This window comes from Penaeus japonicus, unplaced genomic scaffold, assembly GCF_977035675.1.
Source record: "Penaeus japonicus unplaced genomic scaffold, GWHDUDI00000001_assembly GWHDUDI00000028, whole genome shotgun sequence".
Taxonomy (NCBI): domain Eukaryota; kingdom Metazoa; phylum Arthropoda; class Malacostraca; order Decapoda; family Penaeidae; genus Penaeus; species Penaeus japonicus.
Genome location: NW_028234430.1, coordinates 22,397,779 through 22,420,278, shown reverse-complemented (window position 1 = coordinate 22,420,278; position 22,500 = coordinate 22,397,779). Strand labels below are relative to the sequence as shown.

The 22,500-nt window shown below is 40.7% G+C and overlaps 3 protein-coding genes across 28 annotated transcripts in view; 1 reads left to right on the top strand and 2 right to left on the bottom strand.

Annotated features, from left to right (window-relative positions):
- Nucleotides 1-13,859, top strand: part of LOC122265908 (bifunctional purine biosynthesis protein ATIC) — a 20,653-nt gene extending 6,794 nt beyond the window's left edge. The window contains exons 3-13 of the mRNA XM_043035386.2: nucleotides 842-991; nucleotides 1,165-1,376; nucleotides 1,771-1,946; nucleotides 2,129-2,289; nucleotides 2,534-2,689; nucleotides 2,963-3,052; nucleotides 11,922-12,050; nucleotides 12,223-12,389; nucleotides 12,546-12,649; nucleotides 12,817-12,977; nucleotides 13,584-13,859. Of these exons, the coding sequence (XP_042891320.2) occupies nucleotides 842-991; nucleotides 1,165-1,376; nucleotides 1,771-1,946; nucleotides 2,129-2,289; nucleotides 2,534-2,689; nucleotides 2,963-3,052; nucleotides 11,922-12,050; nucleotides 12,223-12,389; nucleotides 12,546-12,649; nucleotides 12,817-12,977; nucleotides 13,584-13,703 (1,626 nt within the window). The 3' untranslated portion in view covers nucleotides 13,704-13,859. The remainder of the gene's footprint in view (nucleotides 1-841; nucleotides 992-1,164; nucleotides 1,377-1,770; nucleotides 1,947-2,128; nucleotides 2,290-2,533; nucleotides 2,690-2,962; nucleotides 3,053-11,921; nucleotides 12,051-12,222; nucleotides 12,390-12,545; nucleotides 12,650-12,816; nucleotides 12,978-13,583) is intronic.
- On the bottom strand, nucleotides 3,476-8,298 carry LOC147468528 (uncharacterized). Its single transcript, XM_086553511.1, has one exon. The coding sequence runs from the start codon at nucleotides 7,911-7,913 to the stop codon at nucleotides 4,482-4,484; it is 3,432 nt and encodes a 1,143-aa protein (XP_086409637.1). The 5' UTR covers nucleotides 7,914-8,298; the 3' UTR covers nucleotides 3,476-4,481.
- Nucleotides 13,860-15,992: 2,133 nt separating the features above from the next.
- OtopLa (proton channel otopetrin-like a) overlaps nucleotides 15,993-22,500 on the bottom strand; it is a 419,182-nt gene continuing 412,674 nt past the window's right edge. For 12 of the 26 annotated variants that reach the window (XM_086553513.1, XM_086553524.1, XM_086553521.1 and 9 more), the window contains 9 exons: nucleotides 22,232-22,391; nucleotides 21,923-22,083; nucleotides 21,467-21,629; nucleotides 20,867-20,977; nucleotides 20,048-20,222; nucleotides 19,450-19,710; nucleotides 18,917-19,097; nucleotides 18,506-18,679; nucleotides 15,993-18,400 (listed from right to left, as the gene is read on the bottom strand). In XM_086553513.1, coding sequence (XP_086409639.1) covers nucleotides 18,266-18,400; nucleotides 18,506-18,679; nucleotides 18,917-19,097; nucleotides 19,450-19,710; nucleotides 20,048-20,222; nucleotides 20,867-20,977; nucleotides 21,467-21,629; nucleotides 21,923-22,083; nucleotides 22,232-22,391 — 1,521 coding nt within the window. In that variant the 3' untranslated portion in view covers nucleotides 15,993-18,265. The remainder of the gene's footprint in view (nucleotides 18,401-18,505; nucleotides 18,680-18,916; nucleotides 19,098-19,449; nucleotides 19,711-20,047; nucleotides 20,223-20,866; nucleotides 20,978-21,466; nucleotides 21,630-21,922; nucleotides 22,084-22,231; nucleotides 22,392-22,500) is intronic. The other 14 variants (XM_086553514.1, XM_086553515.1, XM_086553529.1 and 11 more) reach the window with 2 other exon arrangements.

Genomic DNA, 22,500 nt, shown 5'->3' with positions numbered 1-22,500 from the left:
CTCCCTCCCTACCCCCTTGTCCTCTCTCCCTCCCTCCCTCCCTACCCCCTTGTCCTCTCTCCCTCCCTCCCTCCCTACCCCCTTGTCCTCTCTCCCTCCCTCCCTCCCTACCCCCTTGTCCTCTCTCCCTCCCTCCCTACCCCCTTGTCCTCCCTCCCTCCTACCCCCTCGTCCTCCCTCCCTCCCAACCCCTTTGTCCTCCCTCCCTCCCTACCCCCTTGTCCTCCCTCCCTCCCTCCCAACCCCCTTGTCCTCCCTCCCTCCTCCCCCCTTGCCCTCCTTCCCTCTCTCCCTCCTACCCCCTTGCCCTCCTTCCCTCCCTCCCTCCAACCCCCTTGCCTTCCTTCTCTCCCACCCTCCTACCCCCTTGCCCTCCTTCCCTCCCTCCCTCCTACCCCCTTGCCCTCCTTCCCTCCCTCCCTCCTACCCCCTTGCCCTCCTTCCCTCCCTCCCTCCTACCCCCTTGCCCTCCTTCCCTCCCTCCCTCCTACCCCCTTGCCCTCCTTCCCTCCCTCCCTCCTACCCCCTTGCCCTCCTTCCCTCCCTCCCTCCTACCCCCTTGCCCTCCCTCCCTCCCTCCCTCCCTCCTAGCTCCTTGCCCTTCCTCCTACCCCTTCCCCTTACCCCTTACCCCTGTCTTTCCTTTTATTCTCTTTCCCCCCTTCCCATTTACCCCTTCCCTCCTTCCCTCATACCCTTTCCCTCCTTCCCTGCTTCCTTCCTTCTCTCACCCTCCTTACCCCCCTTAACCCCTTACCCCCTTACCCCCTTACCCCCACTTCCTGCTCCCCTCATAATTCTCTCTCTCCCTACTGAGTATAAATAATTGTTTTTTGTGCAGGTCTCCGATGTAGCAACAGTGACAGGTGCAGCGGAGATGCTTGGTGGGCGTGTGAAAACCCTCCATCCAACCATCCATGGTGGAATTCTGGCTAGAGATATACCCTCTGACCTTGCAGACCTTACTGAGAGAAACATCAGTCCTATTCAAGTAAGAATGAGTAAAAGTAGTTTAATGTCTCTATATATTTATTTAGGCTCTTAACTGTGTGTATTTGAGAACATTTGAAATTAGATATAATTGTAATTAGTTCAGCTCTTGATTAAGAAGCCTTATGTAAAATGGGAGATTCTTAATGGTCATTGATTTTTTTTCCACACCAGGTTGTAGTGTGCAATTTGTACCCATTTGTGAAGACAGTGGCAAAGGAGGGTGTCACAGTAGAGGATGCTGTTGAGAACATTGATATTGGAGGTGTAACACTCCTGAGGGCTGCTGCCAAGAACCACAGCCGTGTTACAGTACTGTGTGACCCAGAAGATTATGGAAAAGTCTTGGAAGAATTCAACGCTGGTAACACAGAGAGTGCCACCAGGTAAGCGATATAAAAGTATCCTTAGAGTAGCAGATATATTAAACTGCATTTTGACTCATAAGATGGCTATGAATGAAGAAAATATGAATTATTAAATTCAAATTAAAATGTAACAGAAAATTTGTTATAGAAAGTGAGTGATTATAGCAAGTTCTCAGAGTTGCTATCATTCATTTACTAATAAGACATTAGAAATTAAATTATGATTAGCATAGTTACTACTTAATTGGCATATAAATCTGTGAAATCTCAAATCCCAGCACACAACTGTTAGATCTCCTATTACTAATGTAAAGACTGTCTTATGATACTGAGAGACTTTTGTGTCAAAGTTAAAGCTTGATTATAATAATTGATAATTAAGACTTGAAATCATACTTCTCTGAATTATTAGGCAGCAACTAGCTTTGAAGGCATTCACACATACTGCCCAGTATGATGATGCTATCAGTGACTACTTTCGTAAAACCTACTCCAAGGGCGTGGCCCATCTGCCCCTACGCTATGGCATGAACCCTCATCAGAAACCAGCTCAAGTTTATACTCAAGGACCAAAGCTTCCTATCACAGGTAGTCAATAAAGGCTTAGGTGATATATTGATTATAGACTTAAAGTACCACGTATTGAGAAGCATTATTCACGTATTGATTTTTTTTTCTTTTTTGTATATTTTTTATATATTTAAGAACTGGTGGCTGAAATGATATAGCAATGTGTGACTAACCACCACCATTTATTCTCTTCTCAACAGTGGTGAATGGCTCACCAGGGTTTATCAACTTGTGTGATGCCCTTAATGCATGGCAGCTAGTGCGAGAGCTTCGTGCTGCTTTGGATCTTCCTGCAGCAGCATCATTTAAGCATGTTTCACCTGCTGGAGCAGCTGTTGCCACACCCTTGACTGAGGAGGAGGTAGATATGTTTTTGTTTTCTGAATGTATACTTTTTTACATTGGAAATTATAATGTTTTACCTCTTGTGCAACCAAAAATGATCATAGTTAATATTTTTTTAATATAAATAATTCTAGATTACTCCTACACCATCTCCAAAAGAGTTTTCTTTCACCAAAAAGAAGTTATTTGTTTATTCTAGATTACTCTTACTCCATCTCCAAAAGAGTTTTCTTTCACCAAAAAGAATTCCTTTGTTTTAGGCAAAAGTGTGTATGGTGGAAGATCTAGGTTCCCTCACTCCGTTGGCCATTGCCTATGCCAGAGCAAGAGGAGCAGATCGAATGTCTTCCTTTGGAGACTTTGTGGCCCTCTCAGACGAGTGTGATGCTCTTACAGCAAGAATCATCTCGCGGGAGGTATGTCATGGTACATTGTCTGTAATTAAGTGAATGATATAGGTGATTATATTTGTCATCAGGGGAATCTTATAATCTGTAAGCAGTCTGTATGAGTTGTGGTGGTAGAAGTATTAACTCGGGAATTCCTCTTTTTTGTTATTTTTTTGTCTGCAAATATGGTAAACTTTATGTATCAAATACATTTAACAGTGCCTACTCTTATTCATATGCTACATGCTGTGCAACTGTCTTTTCATGCTTATCTCTATAATTTTGATAATATTCAACCAGGTCTCTGATGGAGTGATTGCTCCTTCATATTCACCAGAAGCCTTAGAGCTCCTTAAGAAGAAGAAAGGTGGGAACTACTGTGTGTTGCAGGTCAGTAAATTTACCCTTTGAATACCTTTTTGGAAGTATACTTGTAAGTCTGAATAATTTCAGTGTACATACACACCATACACATGCACAGGCTTAAACACACTCAGGCACATGCTCAGACACACATGCAAAAGCACAGGGATAGGCAAAAGCACAGACACAAGCAGACAAAAGTGTGCATCCATATACAAATGCTTTTGAAGGATTCATGCTGAACAAGTTGAAAACAAAACAATGAAGGAAAAGACAGGAAGATACACAGATATGCTGAAGGCCTTTTCTCAATTTACATGGGCACTTTCTGTGTGTAATCATTTGTTATATCAAGGCTTCAAATATCCAATTAATCTTCCTTTGTACATAAGGTAGTTAACTTATACATTTGGGTATATATATTTAATTATATGATCATGGATGTGTTAATAAATCCACAGTCGTTTTAACAGGTACTTTATTATTGCTTTGGCATTTGGAACATAGTGTAATTTAAATGTATATAAATATAGTATATGTAATCATATGTATGTGTAAATATTTATAAATATGCATAAAAAAGACATGGATAGATACATATTAATGCTTATACATATACATATACACATATATAGATATATTCAATTGAAGGAAACTATATACATGCTGCATAACTAATATGCAAGAAATACATACATTGTGATAAAACACTTTTCCTTAGAGTGGTTAAATGTATGATAGGATGCATGACACTATGCTTGATTTTTTTTTTTTACAAGCCTAGTGATGTAAACAATTGAAATATAAGAACAGTACAATGCTCTTGATACATACAAACAGTTGCAAATAGATTAAGCAAAATATTCTCACACATAACTTTGTAGCTAATCTCTGATTTATTGGATGAAATTCACAAATTGTTTTATGATTTATCATATATAGCTATAAAAGCTCATTATAATTTCAAGCCAAAGACTTTTGTCTGGAATTGAAAAACTGGTAAAAGGTCAGTGAGATAATTTATATGTGCACCAGATGCAAACAGCAGACAGTATTTAATCCTTTATATATACAGTATTCAAAATGATAAAAAAAACTATATTCATATACTTACTGCTATAAAGAAAAAAAGTCATAGGAGTAATAAGGAATAATTTTTAAAATTTGGATCATAATCTACAGTCCTACAGTTAACAGAGAAAATGTTAGTGATGCCTTCCTTTAAAGCCATAATTTAGATACTGTTAAGATGAAATATTTTCAAATTTCAAACTTAAGGAGTCATTGGAAAAAAACAAGTGGATTAACAATTAGCTATTATAGCTTAGGTGTGGCAATAGTTATGCGCTCTTTTGGAGAGTAACTGTGACTAGAAGTTACTGATACAAGTCAGTTTCTATTTTTTATAATTACTGTTATTATACTAATAACATTAGTCATAGTTTGTGACTACAGTCTAATATTTGTGACTGGAAAGATGAAAAAGATGGGGTGGACTAGTGAAAGGACGGTTAGCACTTGAAGATACATTGCTTGAATGGACAGATGTACCTGATGGATGACTAGATGGACGATTTGGAATAGGAGAGGATTTTACTTTTACGGGTGTAGGTGGGCAGTCTGGAGATTGAGTTTCCTGAGAGTGATATGTATTGACAGGCTTCAAAGACTCTTTCAATTGATGACCAGCTGTATCTGCTGATAAAAGAATAGGATGATTGTTACTGGCTATGCTGTTCATATTAGAAGAGCTGGGAATGGAGTTTGAATCTATGACACTGTTTCCCTGAGTATCCAAAGTTAATTTACAAGGCCTTTGGTTGGTGAGTTCATAATGCAAAATGTGTTCTGCAGGACTGCTGAGTGCAAGAGAGCTGTTGCATGACCTTGAGGAGAATATAACTCTCTTTGTGAGTTTCCTAATGGCATTCCGTAGAATTGGGCTCTGGTATCCATAAAGACTTGGATGGATTGCCATAAGGATGAGGATATGGATGAATGTGATAAGGACTAAAATATCTAATGTTAAATAGGAAGAAGAGCTAATACCAAGATATACACACAATTGGAGGCCTAGCAGAGGCAAATAAGAAATGGCAAAAAAGGCAATAAGCCGGTGACTGGTGCGGACACATTTCCACCGGACCGGATGCATAATAAGGTCAGTTGCTATGTTATTGATTCCTCCTGGTAAAGCTCCTGCACTAGAAGATTCATATTGGCAACTCCTGTCAGGACGTTGAGGATTGCTAAGACGGGTATATTCCTCCTCTTCGTCCTCAGACTCGAGTGCTGAGGCAAATCTAGTGGTGCTACGTGCAGATGTGAGGGCTGAAAGCCTGGCCATCCGCTGGATGCGATTCAGCTTATGATGTGGTGTGCTCTGCTTGCTTGAGGGTGCAGACATATCAGCCATATATCCAGAACATAGATTTTCCTGGATATCAGTACTACTGATTTTTCCTTCATTTTTAACATTCATTGTATCACCAGAACTTTGAATTTTGCATTGTTCTGTATCAGCATGAAGACCATTGAGGAGAGGCCAAGGAGAAACTTTTTGTGGAATGTCTTGTTCCTCATGAAAACTTTCCACCTTGCTTTTCTGCATGTTGCGAGGCAGATAGTCATAGACTTTCTGAAGTTTCCAAGCTATAGTGTTAACAGTATGTGTATCTGGAGGCATTGTCACAGGGTTGATGATAGTAGTCCGGTGTTGTTTTGTTTCAGTTGCTATGTTGTAGTTACTCACAACTGCATTAGGCAGGGCTATATTGATAACTGTCTGTGGCAGTGTTTGCACTTGATTCCTGTTCGATGACTGCTGAGCTACCTCCTCTTGGGTATCTTTTGGCTCTATTGCTTGGTAGAGGTGTTCACTCTCTGGTTCTGACTCGGAGCCTGATAAAGGTTGCAAGTCACTGGCAGGCCTCCTGAAGCCAATTGGGGAGGGCTGAGAGGACAATGTTTCCTTTTTCTTGTATACACTGGAGTCCGACTTAGCTGCCAGGGATGCTGAATTTGCAGTGGAAACACATTTTGGTAGTTGGTTGAGTGGAGGTTTCATGTTTGTTTGCATCATTTGGTTACAGTTAAATTGTGTAGGTGGAATTCTGTTCAAACAAGGTCCAGACTGCTTGTTGTTTGAGATGAATGGTGTTGACTGTGGATTGTATGTGCCATGGCAATTATTCATGAATTGCTTGTCCCTTTGGGTGTTTGTCTTCCTTGCTTTCTGTAAAGATGGATCATGACGAGTTTCAGGGAGAGGGAACGATCTTTGGTGCAACTTACTATTATTGTACTCTCCGCCTAGTGAGCTAACATCAGAGCTAATTTGGTCAATACCCGCCTTCTGAGGAAATGATGGATTATCCACGAGCTTGGTAAAATTATTGATGGCACTGTTCCTTAAGCCTTGATGGTGGTTTTCAGTATAGATGGACTTCTTTTTTATTTTCTTGATGGTGAGATAGTTTACCAGGACGACCACTACTAGACCAAAGGACACACACATTGCAGTGAGAGGCAAAGTGTTGGCTAAGGTGGCTGTCCAAAAGTCAAAGGAGCAGCTAGGACTAGCACGGAACATATTATGGAGAGCATACCCAGCTGCAATTCCCATTCCACTCACCCAGAGCACCATTACGACGAGACGGACCACAACCCTTTCATGGGTGCGCGTCTGATTAAAGTTATAGAACTGCCACCAGCGGATAATGCTAATACTAACGATGCTCCCCATGGAGATAAAAGTGGCAAGGACCATGGCTGTCGAGATGAGCATACACATCTTATAAGGCATCATCTGAGAGTCCAGGAGGCTGATGATGAGGACAGGAACTAACAGCACACTAGCAAGAAGGTCAGAGGCGGCTAGGCTCACATAAAGGACGAAGAAATTCTGGCCTAGGTAGTGTCGTGACAAGATGGTGACGAGGATTAGTGTATTGCAGACTAAAGAGACTATTAAAAGGGTCGCGAAGATGGAAGCCAGAATGTAGGTAGTGAGGGCATCAAGGCTCTGATATATTTCACTACCGTTACCAAATTGAGCAGCAGAAATACCAATGTCAAATGAGGTTGATGTCTCTGTGGAAACATTTGGTTGCCCATACCATGATGTTGTACCAAGGAAAGTCCAGAAGTCTGTTGTTAGGTTGGTCGCTGAATCAAATTCTAGCTTGCTGTTTGAAGTAGACACCTCATCTGTTATGTTAAAAATTCCATCGTTATTAGAGGGGAACAAACCTCCTGAAGAGAAGTAACTTTCGGGACTCACTGTATTTCCCCTAAACCACTGTGACACGCTTGAATCGGCATCAAAGGTTGCGGGTTCAGTAATTTCGGAAGTGATGGCAATTTCAGAATTAGCCGAGTCCCCCCAGAACCATAGGTCTGAACTTTGACTTTGCACTTCATTAGTGTCCTGCTCTTCAGTAACCACCTCAAATAATGTGTTTAGCAGTGTGTCATGGCCAGCTGGAAGCCTGTTTGTTATTGCCGATTCATTACTGGTTTGGACGGTGGCGTAAATTGGAGTTGTTGCTGGCATTTCATTTACCGGCTGGCGACCTCGCCAGATCCACCAATCGTCGACATTCCCGCCAAAACTTCCGCCATTTCCCACGTGTCTGTCAGAATCCACAGAATCTGCAAATGCGTTGGCGCCGTTCACATACATTCCGTCACCATAGCCTGGCAATACACGTTCATAACTTGGCTGTGATTCCTTGCCGTAAATAAACGGTTCACTGTCATTTTGTGGAATGCGAATGTACATGCTCATGACGGGGGCTGGAGCGCGGCTTTCCGTCCGGCGGATCAGCGGCAGCCACCCATTTCCCTCGCCGACCGGACCGTCATTCGCATATCGATAGTTTTCCATAGTAAATACTTTATGAATATTTATTTACTCTGTAAACATTCCACAGACTTAATTTTGCACTTGCGTATACCATGGATTTTATTTATTATACTAGCATTTGATGTTAAAGGATGAATTTGTACAAATTAATTATATGTCCTCGCTGTTTAAGTTTTTCTATTGTTAAATTTAATAAGTTGTTTCATTGTTTATACACAAAAACGTCAGCAGTTGTACTTAGCGTGAACGAAACACGTGTACTGTACAGTTTAAATATGTCCGTATAACTTTCACTCAGTGTTTTTCTTTAATTAATTTCAAGAGCAGCGATTCCATTTTCTGTTCCGTTTTGGTTAATACCGGAGTCCGTGGCGGGAGGTGACCCGCGCGAGGGAGAGGACGACGTCAGACTGTCCGCCGCCTTGTACCTGTTGCCAATATGGCGCTGTTGGAGAGGGGGCGATGAGCGCAAGGGGGGGGGGATCTTGTTACTTGCGAAGGGACTCGATTAATGTCAGGTCCCTGTTATTACCTTCACGTGAAGTTTACTACCTGTCTCGCCCTGTTTCTCGATTAGTATGCTCGGGTGTTTGTTTCCTTTCTTGTGATCACTTTTACTGTCGCTTTCTATTACGATCTCTTTCCTTTACTAGCTCCTTTTTCGTTACGATCTCTCTCTCTCACTCTCACTCTCACTCTCACTCTCACTCTCACTCTCACTCTCACTCTCACTCTCACACTCACACTCACACTCACACTCACACTCACACTCACACTCACACTCACACTCACACTCACACTCACACTCACACTCACACTCACACTCACACTCACACTCACTCTCTCACACTCACACTCACACTCACACTCACACTCACTCTCTTTAATTTTTGCTGTCTCCTTTACTATCTTTCTCATTTCATTACTATCCCTTTTATTTCTGTTTTACCATCTCTTTTTTATTTAACTATCTCTGTATCGCTCCATCCCTCTCTCCCTCCGTGCCTTCCTTATCCTCCCTCTTTTTTCTCTTCCCCTATTCTTGTTTTTTTCTGTTTTCGGTTTTTACGTTTTTTATATTTCACTGTTTGTGTCTGTTTATTTTTTCCCTTTGTCCTTATTCTGTTTTCTTCACTTTTTTCTTTCTTTTTCTTTCTTTTTCTTTCTTTTTCTTTCTCTCTTTGTCTACCTGTCCCCTTCACATTTACATATACTTACATATGCCTTCCAAAGAGAGAGAAAGAGAAAGAGAGAGAAAGTGAGATAGAGAGAAAAATAGAGAGATAGAGATTTTACGCAAACAGACGAGCGATAAATTCTTCCCATCGCCGTGAGCGATCGGGCGAAGCGGAAGCCGGGTGGACATGATCGAGATTTTGTTCGCCGTCGTTGCCTGGTGACCCAGGTCGTTGCCATGACTACATCTGCCCGGGGAACAAACACAACCGGCGGACTTGGAACATTGGTCTGGATGCTATGGCTGCGTTGAGGTTACTTTCCCTTGTCACAACTTGGCTGATGGCGAACCGGAGGAGTAGAGTCTTCAAGTGATAGGTTAATAAGGTCGAGATTCACGTGCATGTATCGGGAAGATGAGATGGATCTTAGTCCGAAGCGAGTCTTAAGAGTCACGGAGTCTCAAGTTGACTCCAACACCATATCTTTCTGCTTATAATATGGGTTCCATTGTTTTCCTGGAGTGAATACTGGAAAACTGTTTTGAGTTACAACTCTCTAACCCTTTTTTCTCTCCCTCCCCTCTTTATCTACCCTCTCTCTCCCATTCCATGTCCCCTCTCTCTCCCATTCCATGTCCCCTCTCTCTCCCATTCCATGTCCCCTCTCTCTCCCATTCCATGTCCCCTCTCTCTCCCATTCCATGTCCCCTCTCTCTCCCATTCCATGTCCCCTCTCTCTCCCATTCCATGTCCCCTCTCTCTCCCATTCCATGTCCCCTCTCTCTCCCATTCCATGTCCCCCCTCTCTCCCATTCCATGTCCCCCCTCTCTCCCATTCCATGTCCCCTCTCTCTCCCATTACATGTCCCTGTCTCTCTCTTTCCCTCACTTCCTCCCTCTCTCTCTCTATTTCCTTCACTCCTCTCCTCTCTCTCTCTCTCTCTTTCTCTCTTTCCCTCACTCCCTTCCTTCCTCTCTTTCTCTCTTTCCCTCACTCCCTTCCTTCCTCTCTCTTTCCCTCACTCCCTCACTCCCTCACTCCCTCACTCCCTCTCTCTCTCTCTCTCTCTCTCTCTCTCTCCATTCCTCCCCTCTCTCTCTCGTTCCTCCTCTCCTCTCTCCTCTCCTTCCCCTCTCTCTCTCCTTCTCTCTCCCCTCTCTCCCTCCTTCCCCTCCCTCTCTCCCTTCCATTCCCCTCTCTCTCCCTCTCTCCCTCTCTCTCCCTCTCCTTCCCCTCTCTCCCTCCTCCCTCTCTCTCTCCCCCTCTCTCCCTCCTTCTCTCCCTCCCTCCTCCTCTCTCTCTCCCTCCCCTCCCTCTCCCCTTCCCCTCCCTTCCCCTCTCCCTCTCTCTTCCCTCCTCCCTCCTCTCTTCTCTCCCTCCCTCCCTCTCCTCCCTCTCCTCCTGCCTTCCCTCCCTCCCTCCCTCCTATTCTCTCTCTTTCCCTCACTCCCTCTCTCTCCCTCCCTCACTCCCTCCCTCACTCCCTCCTCTCTCTCTCTCTCTCTTTCTCTCTTTCCCTCACTCCCCTCTCCTCTCTCTCTCTCTCTTCCTCTCCCTCTCTCTCTCTCCCTCTCTCTCTCTCTCTCTCTCTCTCTCTCTCTCTCTCTCTCTCTCTCTCTCTCTCTCTCTCTCTCTCTCTTTCTCTCTTTCCCTCACTCCCTTCCTTCCTCTCTCTTTCCCTCACTCCCTCCTTCTCTCTTTCCCTCACTCCCTTCCTCCTTCTCTCTTTCCCTCACTCCCTTCCTCCTTCTCTCTTTCCCTCACTCCCTTCCTCCTTCTCTCTTTCCCTCACTCCCTTCCTCCTCTCTTTCCCTCTCCCTTCCCTCCCTCTCCATCACTCCCTCTCCTCTCTTTCTCCCTCCTCCCTCCTCCTCCCCTCTTTCTTCCTCCCTCCCTCCCTCCCCTCTCTTTCCCTCCCTCCCTCCCTCCCTTCCCTCTCTCTTTCCCCCCTCTCTCTTTCCCTCCCTCCCTCCCTCCCCTCTCTCTTTCCCTCCTCCCCTCCCTCCTCTTCCCTCCCTTCCTCCCTCCCCTCTCTTTCCCTCCCTCCTTCTCCCTCTCCTTCCCTCACTTCCTGCCTCCCCTCTCTCTTTCCCCTCTCCTCCCTCCCTTCCCTCCTCCCTCTCTCCCTTCCTCCCTCACTCCCCTCCTCCCTCTCTCTTTCCTCACTCCCTCTCTCTCCCTCATCCTCTCTCTCTCCCCTCTTCCCTCTCCTCTCTCCTCCCTCCTCCTCTCTCCCTCCCTCCCTCCCCCCTCCCTTCCCTCACTCCTTCCTCCCTTTTCCCTCTCCCTCTCTCCCTCTCTCCTCTCCCTCTCTCCTCTCCCTCTCCCTCTCTCTCTCTCCTCTCCCTCTCTCCTCTCCCTCTCCCTCTCCCTCTCTCCTCTCCCTCTCCCTCTCCCTCTCCCTCTCTCCTCTCCCTCTCCCTCTCTCCTCTCCTCTCCTCCCCCTATCTCCTCTCCTCTCCCTCTCTCTTCTCTCTCTCTCTCTCTCTCTCTCCCTCTCTCCCTCTCTCCCTCTCGCTCTCTCTCCCTCTCGCTCTCTCTCCTGTTTCCCTTTTTCATACATATCTTTACATTCATTTTACTCTTTCTCGCACATTATTCAGTCTACCTCTTCATTTTCCCCTATTTCTCTCTTATTTACACTTTTTCTTCTCTCCCAAATTTTATTCCCTTCTTTCTATTTGTTCTTTACTTTTTTAACCACTTTTTCACTTGACCTTATTTTATATTTCATAATTTCTGTTTTCCTGTTCTCACTTTCCTTTTTTACATTTTTTTTACATCTTTCCATCTCACTCCTATCTCCTCCTCCCTTATTCTCGTATGTAATATCTATTCATTACTCAACAGATGGACCCTAAGTATGAAGGTGAGCTTGTGGAGCGACGAACAATCTTTGGCCTCACGCTTGAGCAGAGGAGGAATGACGCAGCTATTACTCCAGAGCTCTTGAAAAATATTGTCACCAAGAGGAAAGACGTATGTTTGTGGTGTTTTTATTGAATATGAATAACACTTTGTATTTTTGAGAGAGATATATTAGCTTTTTAAAAGATATTTGTTTAATTTTATGCTTTACGATGTGTATTTAATGAGGTAAGATTTTTACATTATCTAATGGGTATAATTGTTGACCGTGTTTTATTTTCAGATGAGCCAAGATTCCATACGTGACTTGATTGTGGCTTCTATTGCTGTGAAATACACCCAGTCCAACTCTGTATGTTATGCGAAATCAGGCCAAGTCATTGGTATTGGTGCAGGGCAGCAGTCCCGCATCCACTGTACAAGACTGGCTGGAGACAAAGCAAACAACTGGTGTGTGAATATTTTTTTCTGCAGTTGATAATAAATAATTTTGATTTTAAAAAGATGTAGGCACTATGTAGAGATTTGTAAGGCATTAGTTGACATTGAGAAAAATGAATTAAAACGGCTTTTACATTACATTCATGTAATTTCTGTAACTTGTAGGTGGATGCGACATCACCCCCGAGTGCTGAGTATGAAATTCAAGGAAGGAGTGAAGAGAGCTGAAAAGTCAAATGCCATTGATAATTTTGTTGGTGGCACTGTTGGTTGGTGTCATTTTAATTTACTTATTCATAATTTGTATTGTTTTTAGTGTTCTGTTGTGAAAATCTATAAGAAGCAGTTAAAATATTACATATTTCAGATAATTTGGATATTCATAAACATCAGTAGCTTCATAAATTTTAAATTTCATAAATGTTTTCTGTTGCAGGAAAAGATATGCCAGAGTCCCAGTTTGCTTCTGTGCTTGAAGAGGTCCCTGCTATGCTGACCCAAGAAGAGAGGGATGCTTGGACTCAGAAGTTGACAGGCGTTGCCCTTTCATCAGATGCCTTTTTCCCATTCAGGGATAACGTTGACAGAGCAAAGCAGGTATTGTTAATAGATTTTAATATTTAAAATATCCGTTTCCATGGATTTCAAGATAAGTAATGTAATGATGGTGTATGGAATTTTTCTGTAGTTATAAGAATCTTGTATGGTAGATGTTCAGAATGGGACTACTTGAAGATAGAGATAAACATCTAGTGGCCATAAAAAACACAGAAAAACACTAGTTTTAAAAATGATTTCCAGAATTATGGCAAGGCTAAGGCCACATCACTTATAAAAGTTCACTTTATCTATACTTGCACAGCTAAGTCCATGACCTAATGTATTAGGACTTAAAGAAAACAATCCTCGACCACGTATTTTCTGGCAAGATAGTTTGCCAAGCTCTTGTCAGATGATACAGTCCAAGATTTATCTTGTAGAATAAATATCTATATAGATAGATAGATAGATAGATAGATAGATATAGAGGCAGTTACTTAAATTATTCTTGCTGTAGAGTAGTATTCTTATGTAATAAGACAAATTATTGTCATTATATTACTTATTCAGATACATTTATGAACCATTTCAATTTTGTATAATGTTATTTATTTGAGTTTTCATTTTGTAATAAACTTGCTAACCATATACCATAATTTGCAGAGTGGAGTGGAGTTCATTGTGAGCCCAGCTGGATCTAATAATGATAACATTGTCATTGAAGCTTGTGATGAACACAATATGATTCTGGTTCACTCCAACCTCCGCCTTTTCCATCACTGAGTTGGGAGACTTCATGGTCGTCCAGTCCTGCTCACCCTCTCAAAGATCAGTGTCAAACATTCATGTATTTTTGATCTTTGTACTTCTGAATACATTAGTGTCATGCATTCATGTATTTTTGATCTTTGTACTTCTGAATACAGATCTGAAAGAAAATTTGTTTTATTTTCCTTTTGTTTCAATATTTAGTTTGTATGTTTTTTTTTTTTTTTTAACTTGTTTCTTGGAAAGAAAAGAAATATTTCAAAAGATTTAATTGTGCCAACTTTAAGTTATTAATATTTTTGATAACCTGTTTCTTTTAATGATTTCAATATCTAGTATTTACAAGATAGAGCTAAACTTTTTTTTTCTTTATACAAATCCTGAAGCAAAATTTTTAGGATGTTTTGTTGTCAGAGACAAGCATCTACTTGTACGTAAAATTTTGTCAACTTTAGGCCTTATCTGCAGCGTCAAAAGTCTTGAAATCATTTCACTTCATGGGCACTGTCGGGCGTACGACAGCGAAAGTGTCGTACCACTCGAACAAAATCAGCCGTCACGCTCACAGAGTGACCCGTGACTCTGTGGCGCGCCTTTGAAAAACATTTTTTTTACAGTTATTTGCTTCTTCCTCTGATGAAAAACACTTAAGTTCATAAAATACATTTCTTATTTGCTTTAGTAATTCATATCGGACTGTGAATCTGAATATGTTAACATCATGCTACTTTAAGCATGAAAAAAGTATATTTCTTCAAAAAACTAGTTATGCAGATTAGCAGTCAGTAAATAGATCTTATTTGTGCAAATATAGAATTCATTCCATGACACATCAATCAAAGCAAAATTTATTTCTGCTTATTCACCTAGGTATGCTATACTTTTCATAATAATTTCATTGCAACAAAAGTTATCCTCGCATATTGTGCGTGTATTACAGAAGTCTTGTTTAAAATGGATATCGCACAACACAAAATTATTATCATTTGCAAACATTATAGGTTATCACAGTAGATAATAATAAACTCAGGTATTTTATTGTTTTACATGAGTTACCGACTTGATTTACTTCAGTTTTCTCTGAAGAGACCACTTGCTGCCCATCAAATCTAAACAAATTCGAACGCATTACTCTGATTGTGACTGTATACTTCATCAGCCTTTGATTACCAGTCTGCCCTGAGAATGAACATATAAATACACCCAATAGACTTTTTGTTGTTGTTTAAATGTTTTTCATGTCAAACACTTAGTAAATTCAGTTTCTTACGAGTTAAAAAGTAAGTGTAATCCAAGCCAAAGGATTCAAACAATTATTTACCACCCATTTATCAAAGCTACATATGGTGGTATTTGTTTTATATTTTCACGCATGAACTGGAGTCTCGAAATATGCAGTATATTATACATTATAATCTTACTTCAGTGTTACATAAATTTTGTTGTAAACCATCATTGAGATACTCTTTAAACGGTTCAATGAGACGATAATAAAATAAAAATCAGGAAATATTTGGCATTTTCGCCATTCGGCGATGGTTCGCGCATGCGTGTTGGCGCCCCTACTGGATAGGTTGGTACGCGTGGGCGGGTGGTGCTCTTTGGCAATAGAACTTGAAATACGGCAGAAAATTATTGCGAATTTTGGGCAATTATTGCAGATAATGACGCTGCAGATAAGGCCTTTTGTTGTGTAGTTTGTAAGCTCTTTAGAGTGTGAGGATTTACCTTATAGTTAGCTATTCCAACATTCTTACACGACATTTATGATGAATCTTAACCATGTTTGGATGTTATTAGGCTTTACAATTTTCTAAAAAGTAGAATATAAATTTGGTTATGAATTATAAATAATCCTATTTATAATTTCATATCGTATGTTAGTTGTTGCACTAAAAGGTAGTAATTATCCTTATTAGTTAAATAATGTTTGTATTTTGACTAAGAACTTTCCTTTTCATGGTATCACATGTAAATGCAAATTTATAAGAAAATGAAAATCCATACATAAAGTTATTCAAAGAAATCTCTTCAAATGGCTGTACTTTTAAGGTTTATAGGGCTTATTATTGAATCGTATAACTGGAATAAAAAATTGGATGTATTTTAAAATTCAAATTTTATTTTTTAAACTTGTTACATGTGCTACCTTTGTATTGAAAAGTCTCCATTTTTGTTTCTTCGGAGTCTAATAGTATTAGTCAGTATTGAACAAATGCCTTAGATTGATCAACAGCAAAGAAGTTGAAAGGGGGTGATTTCTGCTGTCTAGCAGAAAACTTTCATGTCATAAAAAGTCACCAATTCACATTCAGCAACAATTTACTTGACAGAAGATACTGCACCATTAAACAATGTCTACACTCAAGTGATTTTCATGTAAGCACACACAAGTCATAGGGATACAGATAGTCGAGTTATGGTACGAACATTTATATTTAATGCAATAAACATAGTCTGTGGCCTGTCTACCAAGTCCTAGCAAAGTCCATCATCATCATTTCGATGGGATAATTCTGAGCATCTGTTAACCTGGCAGAGAATGGTCCACTTTGAAGAAAGATCACAATAACCAGGGTATTTCTTTCATAATTTTTCTGATGCTGGAAATTAATGGCAGTGTAAATTTGCTAAAACTTTAGCAACAGACCAATAGTGATGATGAAGCCACAACATGGTAGTGCACTCCAGGCCACACTTCTTGTATAACACGGCTTGAAGACTTGCTCCAGATGAAACTCACAGAGGCTTGCCACGCACAAAAGAGCTACTAGTCATGGCTACAAGTCTTTTGCAAAATGAGAACAGTCCGGTTTCTGACTTGCTCGTGAATACAAAATTACGCATATTCAAAAAATGCAAAATCCATGTAAAACTTTGCTACAGGTCATCCTACTTATTGTCGTGTTTCCAAACCCCAAAATGTGAGATGCACAATAAGTTGTACACAAGTTTTATCTTATATGGTCAATAACTCACATACTCATCAAAGAGATTCGTTAAAGCTACTAGCTACAGAGAAACAAAAGGGACCAAAAAATATATTCTATACTTTGATAATGAATCACTTACCAGAAAATAGGGTTTCCATGCATTATTGTCTTCACAGTAACCTTTACAGACTTTTGAAGAGGGGATAAGTTTGATAAAATTAATAGGTATTCTCGGTAGCTCTTGCCTAATATGGGACAGGTACAATGAACACACACTTCATACAAATGGTTCTGAATAAAATAATACTTGATGAACTCAGTATGTTAGCACACTCAGCTGGGGTGTCTAATGCCCCTATGAGCTTCCTCTCTGAAGTCTAGTAACTGACACTGAATCTCATCAAGTACTGTGTGAACAATACATCACACTACAATAATATTTCCATTCATATTATAAAATGGACATCATAAATGAAATACTTTCCACCTTGCACAAATACCATTAATCATGTACTATGGAGAAATACTGAGATGGGTCAAACACACAGCAAGACAGCTATAAGGTATTTACAAAAGCAGCCATTGTGTTACATGGTGCAACACATCTCTACTGCAGCAGGAGTCCTAGGTCTAATGTATAAACATAACTGGGAAAGTGCTGCTGGATAAAACACATGGTGGAGTGAGCCTAATGTATATACAAATCTTGGAAATTGAGAGAGAAACTGAAACCGAAACTTTTTTGTGACTTTTTGTAGCTGCCGGAGACTCATTCTGAACACATTTATTTGGTGGATCTCGACCAGCTGATTTTTTTGTCTGTTCATTACAAATTCATTGCAGTTTTACTCTAAAAGCAAGTAAAATGTATTATATCATGCACAGGTTGAATTTGAACAGCATAAAATTTGCAATAGTCGAAAAAAAAGCTTGATCAGGACCCACGAGCTAAGGGTAGGTGAGTTCTCCATGCGACTTAGCCTAAAGTACACTATTACTGCAGATAACAAAAAGCAGTTGCCTGACTTAAAGCTCGGGGTAAGCATCTACAGTATTTACAGCTTTGAGGCATAACTTACAACACAGAGTCTGGTAGCCTTCACACGCAGTTACACCGGAAATACTGATCACTGATTTAAGAAACAGATTACTGTAAATCCAATATATCAATCATCACATGAAAACACTGAAATTTCCTTCATTGAAATGCAGGAAACTGCTCATGAGTAACACCTAATACAATATTAAGAAATAACACTTTGTCCATAGCATCATTGCTGCTTGTACTCTTCGTGATTTTCCATTGAAAATGGCACATTTTGATGTAGAACAACTTCAGTATATGCTGTGTATGCAAACCCTGTTTGATGAAATATTTACTGAACCTATCATGAGTAAATACTCCAAATAGCATCTTGCTGGACCATTGACTGAAACAGATACTGTTCATATGATACTGAATAGAGAGACTTTATGTTCTGAGCGTTGATCCAGGGCAGGTGGGGGACTAGTGGGTGTGTGAAGCATGGGTTCCAGCTCCGGGGGTGGGTTCTCTGGGACCCCTCGGGCCACTCCGTTGGTATGGATAAAGCAACTACTGATGCTGTGGACCGTCGTGGTGGGCGGCGGCCTTCCCGGCAAACCTCATTCAATACGGGTCTTGTATGAATTCTTCCAGATGGCAGCCAGGACCACTGTGGAATGGAAGCGGTGGAAGATGGCCAGGGGCAGCGTGCAGCGCAGGAGGATAGTCCATGGTAAGTCTCCAAAGAACTCCAACTGTTGGAAGAAAGTATCATGATGAGACAAAAACAATTAACGGATCAACTCATGACATTTTTGTGTAAGAAATATTCAACCAGCCATAAACTTTAAGCTACGCACCTGGACAGGATTTGCTTCCACCTTTTGTGTTTCAAAGGTGTAGATGACCCACATGGTCAAGTTGCAGATGAGCAGGAACGTAACAACTTGACGACCGGGTTTGGTTCGTTCATGTTCAGGTAGTGACACCTGGCGGCGCTGTGTATCCTTGATGAATACCATCTGGATAATCACCTGAAGGGCAAATCATATACGTGAGCAATACTAGATATAAACGATACAGAATGAATGACTCGAATTAGAGTTATATATATGAAATATATCTGAGTGCAACATATAAGGTTTGATTCTTTTTGTAAGACTTCCTTCATATCTTTCTCGAATTTTATATGGAGAGCATATATATATAAATATATAAGTATATGAAATAACATTATATTTAATGGAACACAGTCATACATCAACACTTACCTGGAGCACAGAAAGAATGCCTGTAACCATCACAAGTAAGTTTGGTTCTTTGGTGTAGGCTGACAGAGATCCAGCAACAGCTGAGAATACAGCATAGGCAAAGAGACCAAAGGCTGAGACCATGAGGAGAATGTCATCCAGTTCCTCTTCTCGTTCTCCATGGAATTTCAATTGACGAACTCTGGCAGAGAAAAATTGTTTTTCCCAATTGTTTTTCTTTTCTTTTCTTTTTTACCATGCAAAGTGTTGTGCATTATCATAAAATATGTATACATATATATATATTTTAAAATAAACATTTCAAAATCCTAGTATACTGACTAATTACAATTTTCTTATTGAAATTCAATCTGCATGATTAATCAAAATAATTATAATTATCAGACCTATAACTGTATATCTATTAGGCAAAAATATTAATTACATATTTTAATTTCTATTATTCACGGACATTCTGCTTGGAACACCAAGATAAATCTCTTTCCAAGGATCATTTCACATATAAATGAACAACCTTACATGAAATAACATACCTGAAAAAGCCTATAAACATAGCGATGATGCTGAAGAACATAATGCCACAGTGGGAACAATCGGCCAGGTAGATGGCCAGCATCTTGAGTTCATCACGGTTGACTAGGACAAAGAAGAGGATGAGGCAGATGAGTGAAGCCACCAGCACGAGGAGTCCACAGAACAGGCCCTTGCTGGCGCCAACACAATCCACGCGGGAGTGGCAACGGCGCGACACCACTGACATCCCGTCCCCAGCAACTTCAGGATCGTAAACAAACCTGTCAAGTGGAAATGAAACTTTATAGCTTTGATCATCATGGGTGGAATTATAACTCATTCTGATGAATAAATTAAAAAAAAGTAGTAATGATAACATTAAGAATTAAATTCATTCAAGGACTGAATGCATTCATCAAATGCATACTTTAAAATACTCTGAGACTCTCAAAGAATGATTTAGAGTATGGTTCCAATAAAATATTAAAAAGAATAAAAGTAAGAAAAAACGAGAACACAAACAAACACACACACTTCTTTAATATACTTATACACAGCTATACATGAGAGCTCGTTAAAGCCTATTGAAAAGAAAAGAAAAAAAGATTTTCAACATACCTAGGATTGCGACCAATGTGTTTCCACATGATATAGAGCACAGAAGCCCCGATGAGAGAATACTCCACGATGAATGGATACAGGTAGGGCGCCGAGTCCGAAACAATGGAGCCCATGATCTCAACACGTTCACAGGTACGGTTTACGATGTCCTCCTCGGTCACCCAAGCGCTCTCTGTGGAATATCATGTTAGAAGTGCCTTGTTGTTTCTTCAAGCATATTTTATCCCTCTTATGATCACACAAATTACATCATCAAAACTGGTTTACAAAAACTATAATTCTCCCTACAAGAAGTGGGGAACGTGGATGCCTCTGTAAAAGAGGGCCACAAGAAAGTTTTATAACATGGTAAGAACCTTTTGGTAGGATACAAAGCATGGGAAAGGAAATCTGCTTCCATTCTAAGGATTACACGAGGGACATGCAAGTAAAGAGTATCAAAAGTGGCAAGGCCAGATGTCATCTTATGTACAAGAACTAACTAGCATTCCAACTATGTCATATCTCCTTTGTAAGTTGTCATGCATAGTTCATCTTGATGCAGTTCTCCTGTACAAGATAATTAGGATTTAAATATAGGTTTTAATTGGGAATTAGGGGTTATATATGAAATCCCTTTAGATCTGGGACATTTACAAGTAAATCTATTACAACATTCAGAATAGGGAAGAACATTCTTGTGCTAATATAGAGCGGTCAAAATTAAGTACAGTATAATAAGCACTAGGGTGACAAGACCATAACGTCAACACGAGGGTTTAGGTCCAACAGACGCAAGCTCACAAAAAATATGCACTGTAGTCCAAATGGACATACCCTGCTGCAAGGTCTCATTGATTTCCTGCATTTCAACGAATTTGTCCAGATTATAGAGGTACCCGTTGGGGGCCAGAAGGCCACGATTGGCCAGTGCTCGTCGAATACCCTCTGTCAGTGAGAAGAGAGAGAGTGTCAGACTATCTACACAGCTAGAATTGTTAGTCCTTGAAAGGCTGTCTCATACATTATAAAGCATCCAGCTTAGATTTTGAATCTACTTATTACTATAAACATGTTAGAATTAGATTTTTTCATAGTGTTCAAATAGAGAGAGATTTTTAGCTAATAACTACAAATTGGACAAGTAATGTAGCTCTCACTCTCTAATAGAATAGAAAAAAAATATACATGGAGGGAATGCCTCAGCACTAAAGTATTTCATGCCTCTAAAGACATGGCGGAGAAGAAAGAAGACCTTAAATCATCTTCAAAATAATTATTCTAGAGCAGTCATGTCCTCTCCAACCCATATGAAGCTCACCACAACCTGTTACCTGATAGAAGGGAAAGAGTTAACTATCACCTCACCATTCAGAAAGGATACCAAACCCCATCCATTCATAGATTACACTGTCAACCGTTATTGCGTCCACATACCTAGAATCATGTAGTCTTCTCCCTTCTGTCCTTGGGACACCTTGAATTCGTTGATCTCCTTCAGACTTTCCCTCACCAGAGTGCGAACCCAGACGCACAAGTTGGTTGCAACAATGTGCATCAAGCCAAATCGGGCGAGGAATTTAAACTTGTGGATGTTCAGCTGTGGGGATTTTAAAACTCATTATTCTTCACTATAGGGAATAACCTGACAATGCCATAATCTTACGCATTCAGAAGATACTGCAGCTGTTTGATAAATACTTCTTATAGTGAAAAACTGGCAATGGGCAAAAAAAGGAAATATATTAATATTTCTCTAGTAAAAGATAAAAGAAAAAGAAATGTACAATGTATTTTTTCCTTTCATTTATAAAAAAAAATATAGGCACTGCATCAGATCTAATCTGCAAATATCATTCTAAACCACTAACATTAACCTGGACCAAGGCTTACCCTGGCATTCATGAAGACGAAATACATCTGCATGAAAGTGAACACCAGTTGGAGCAGTGGGTTCACACCTCGCAAGATCTGGTAGCAAGGGGATGATGTGGGGATCTCAAAGAACACACCAAACTCCAGTCCGTTGTAGATCATAGTGCCAAGACCAAAAGCTGCAAATTGAAGTCATGTAATCAATATGAATTCTGAAATGCCTTAAAATTAAACAATGTTGATAAAGAAAAAAGTTTTTAAAAACTTTCAGAACCTGGTTAGCAGAGATGCAACATAAAAAAAGAAAGAAAGAAAAGGGCCACCTACCAATGGCACCAATCCTGAGGAAGAAAGATCCATGGCTGTGCTCGTTGTCGGAGGTCTTGTGCTTACGCGGCTTACTGCAGCTGGATGAAGAGGTGAGCTTCTCCTGAGTCGGCGAACCATCTGGCACACCCTCAGGCTGCCGCACCTTCTGCAGCACCCCCTGGGGAGGGTTGGAATAAAACTGGGGGGATGCCTAAAAACACCTTGCTTAATCATGAGCTCACCTGAGACACCTGAGCCCTTTAGATTAAGAATTTGGTAAATGACCG

Coding starts and splice junctions, on each gene's coding strand:
- LOC147468528 (XM_086553511.1), bottom strand. CDS start 7,913: ATGGAAAACTATCGATATGCGAATGACGGTCCGGTCGGCGAGGGAAAT.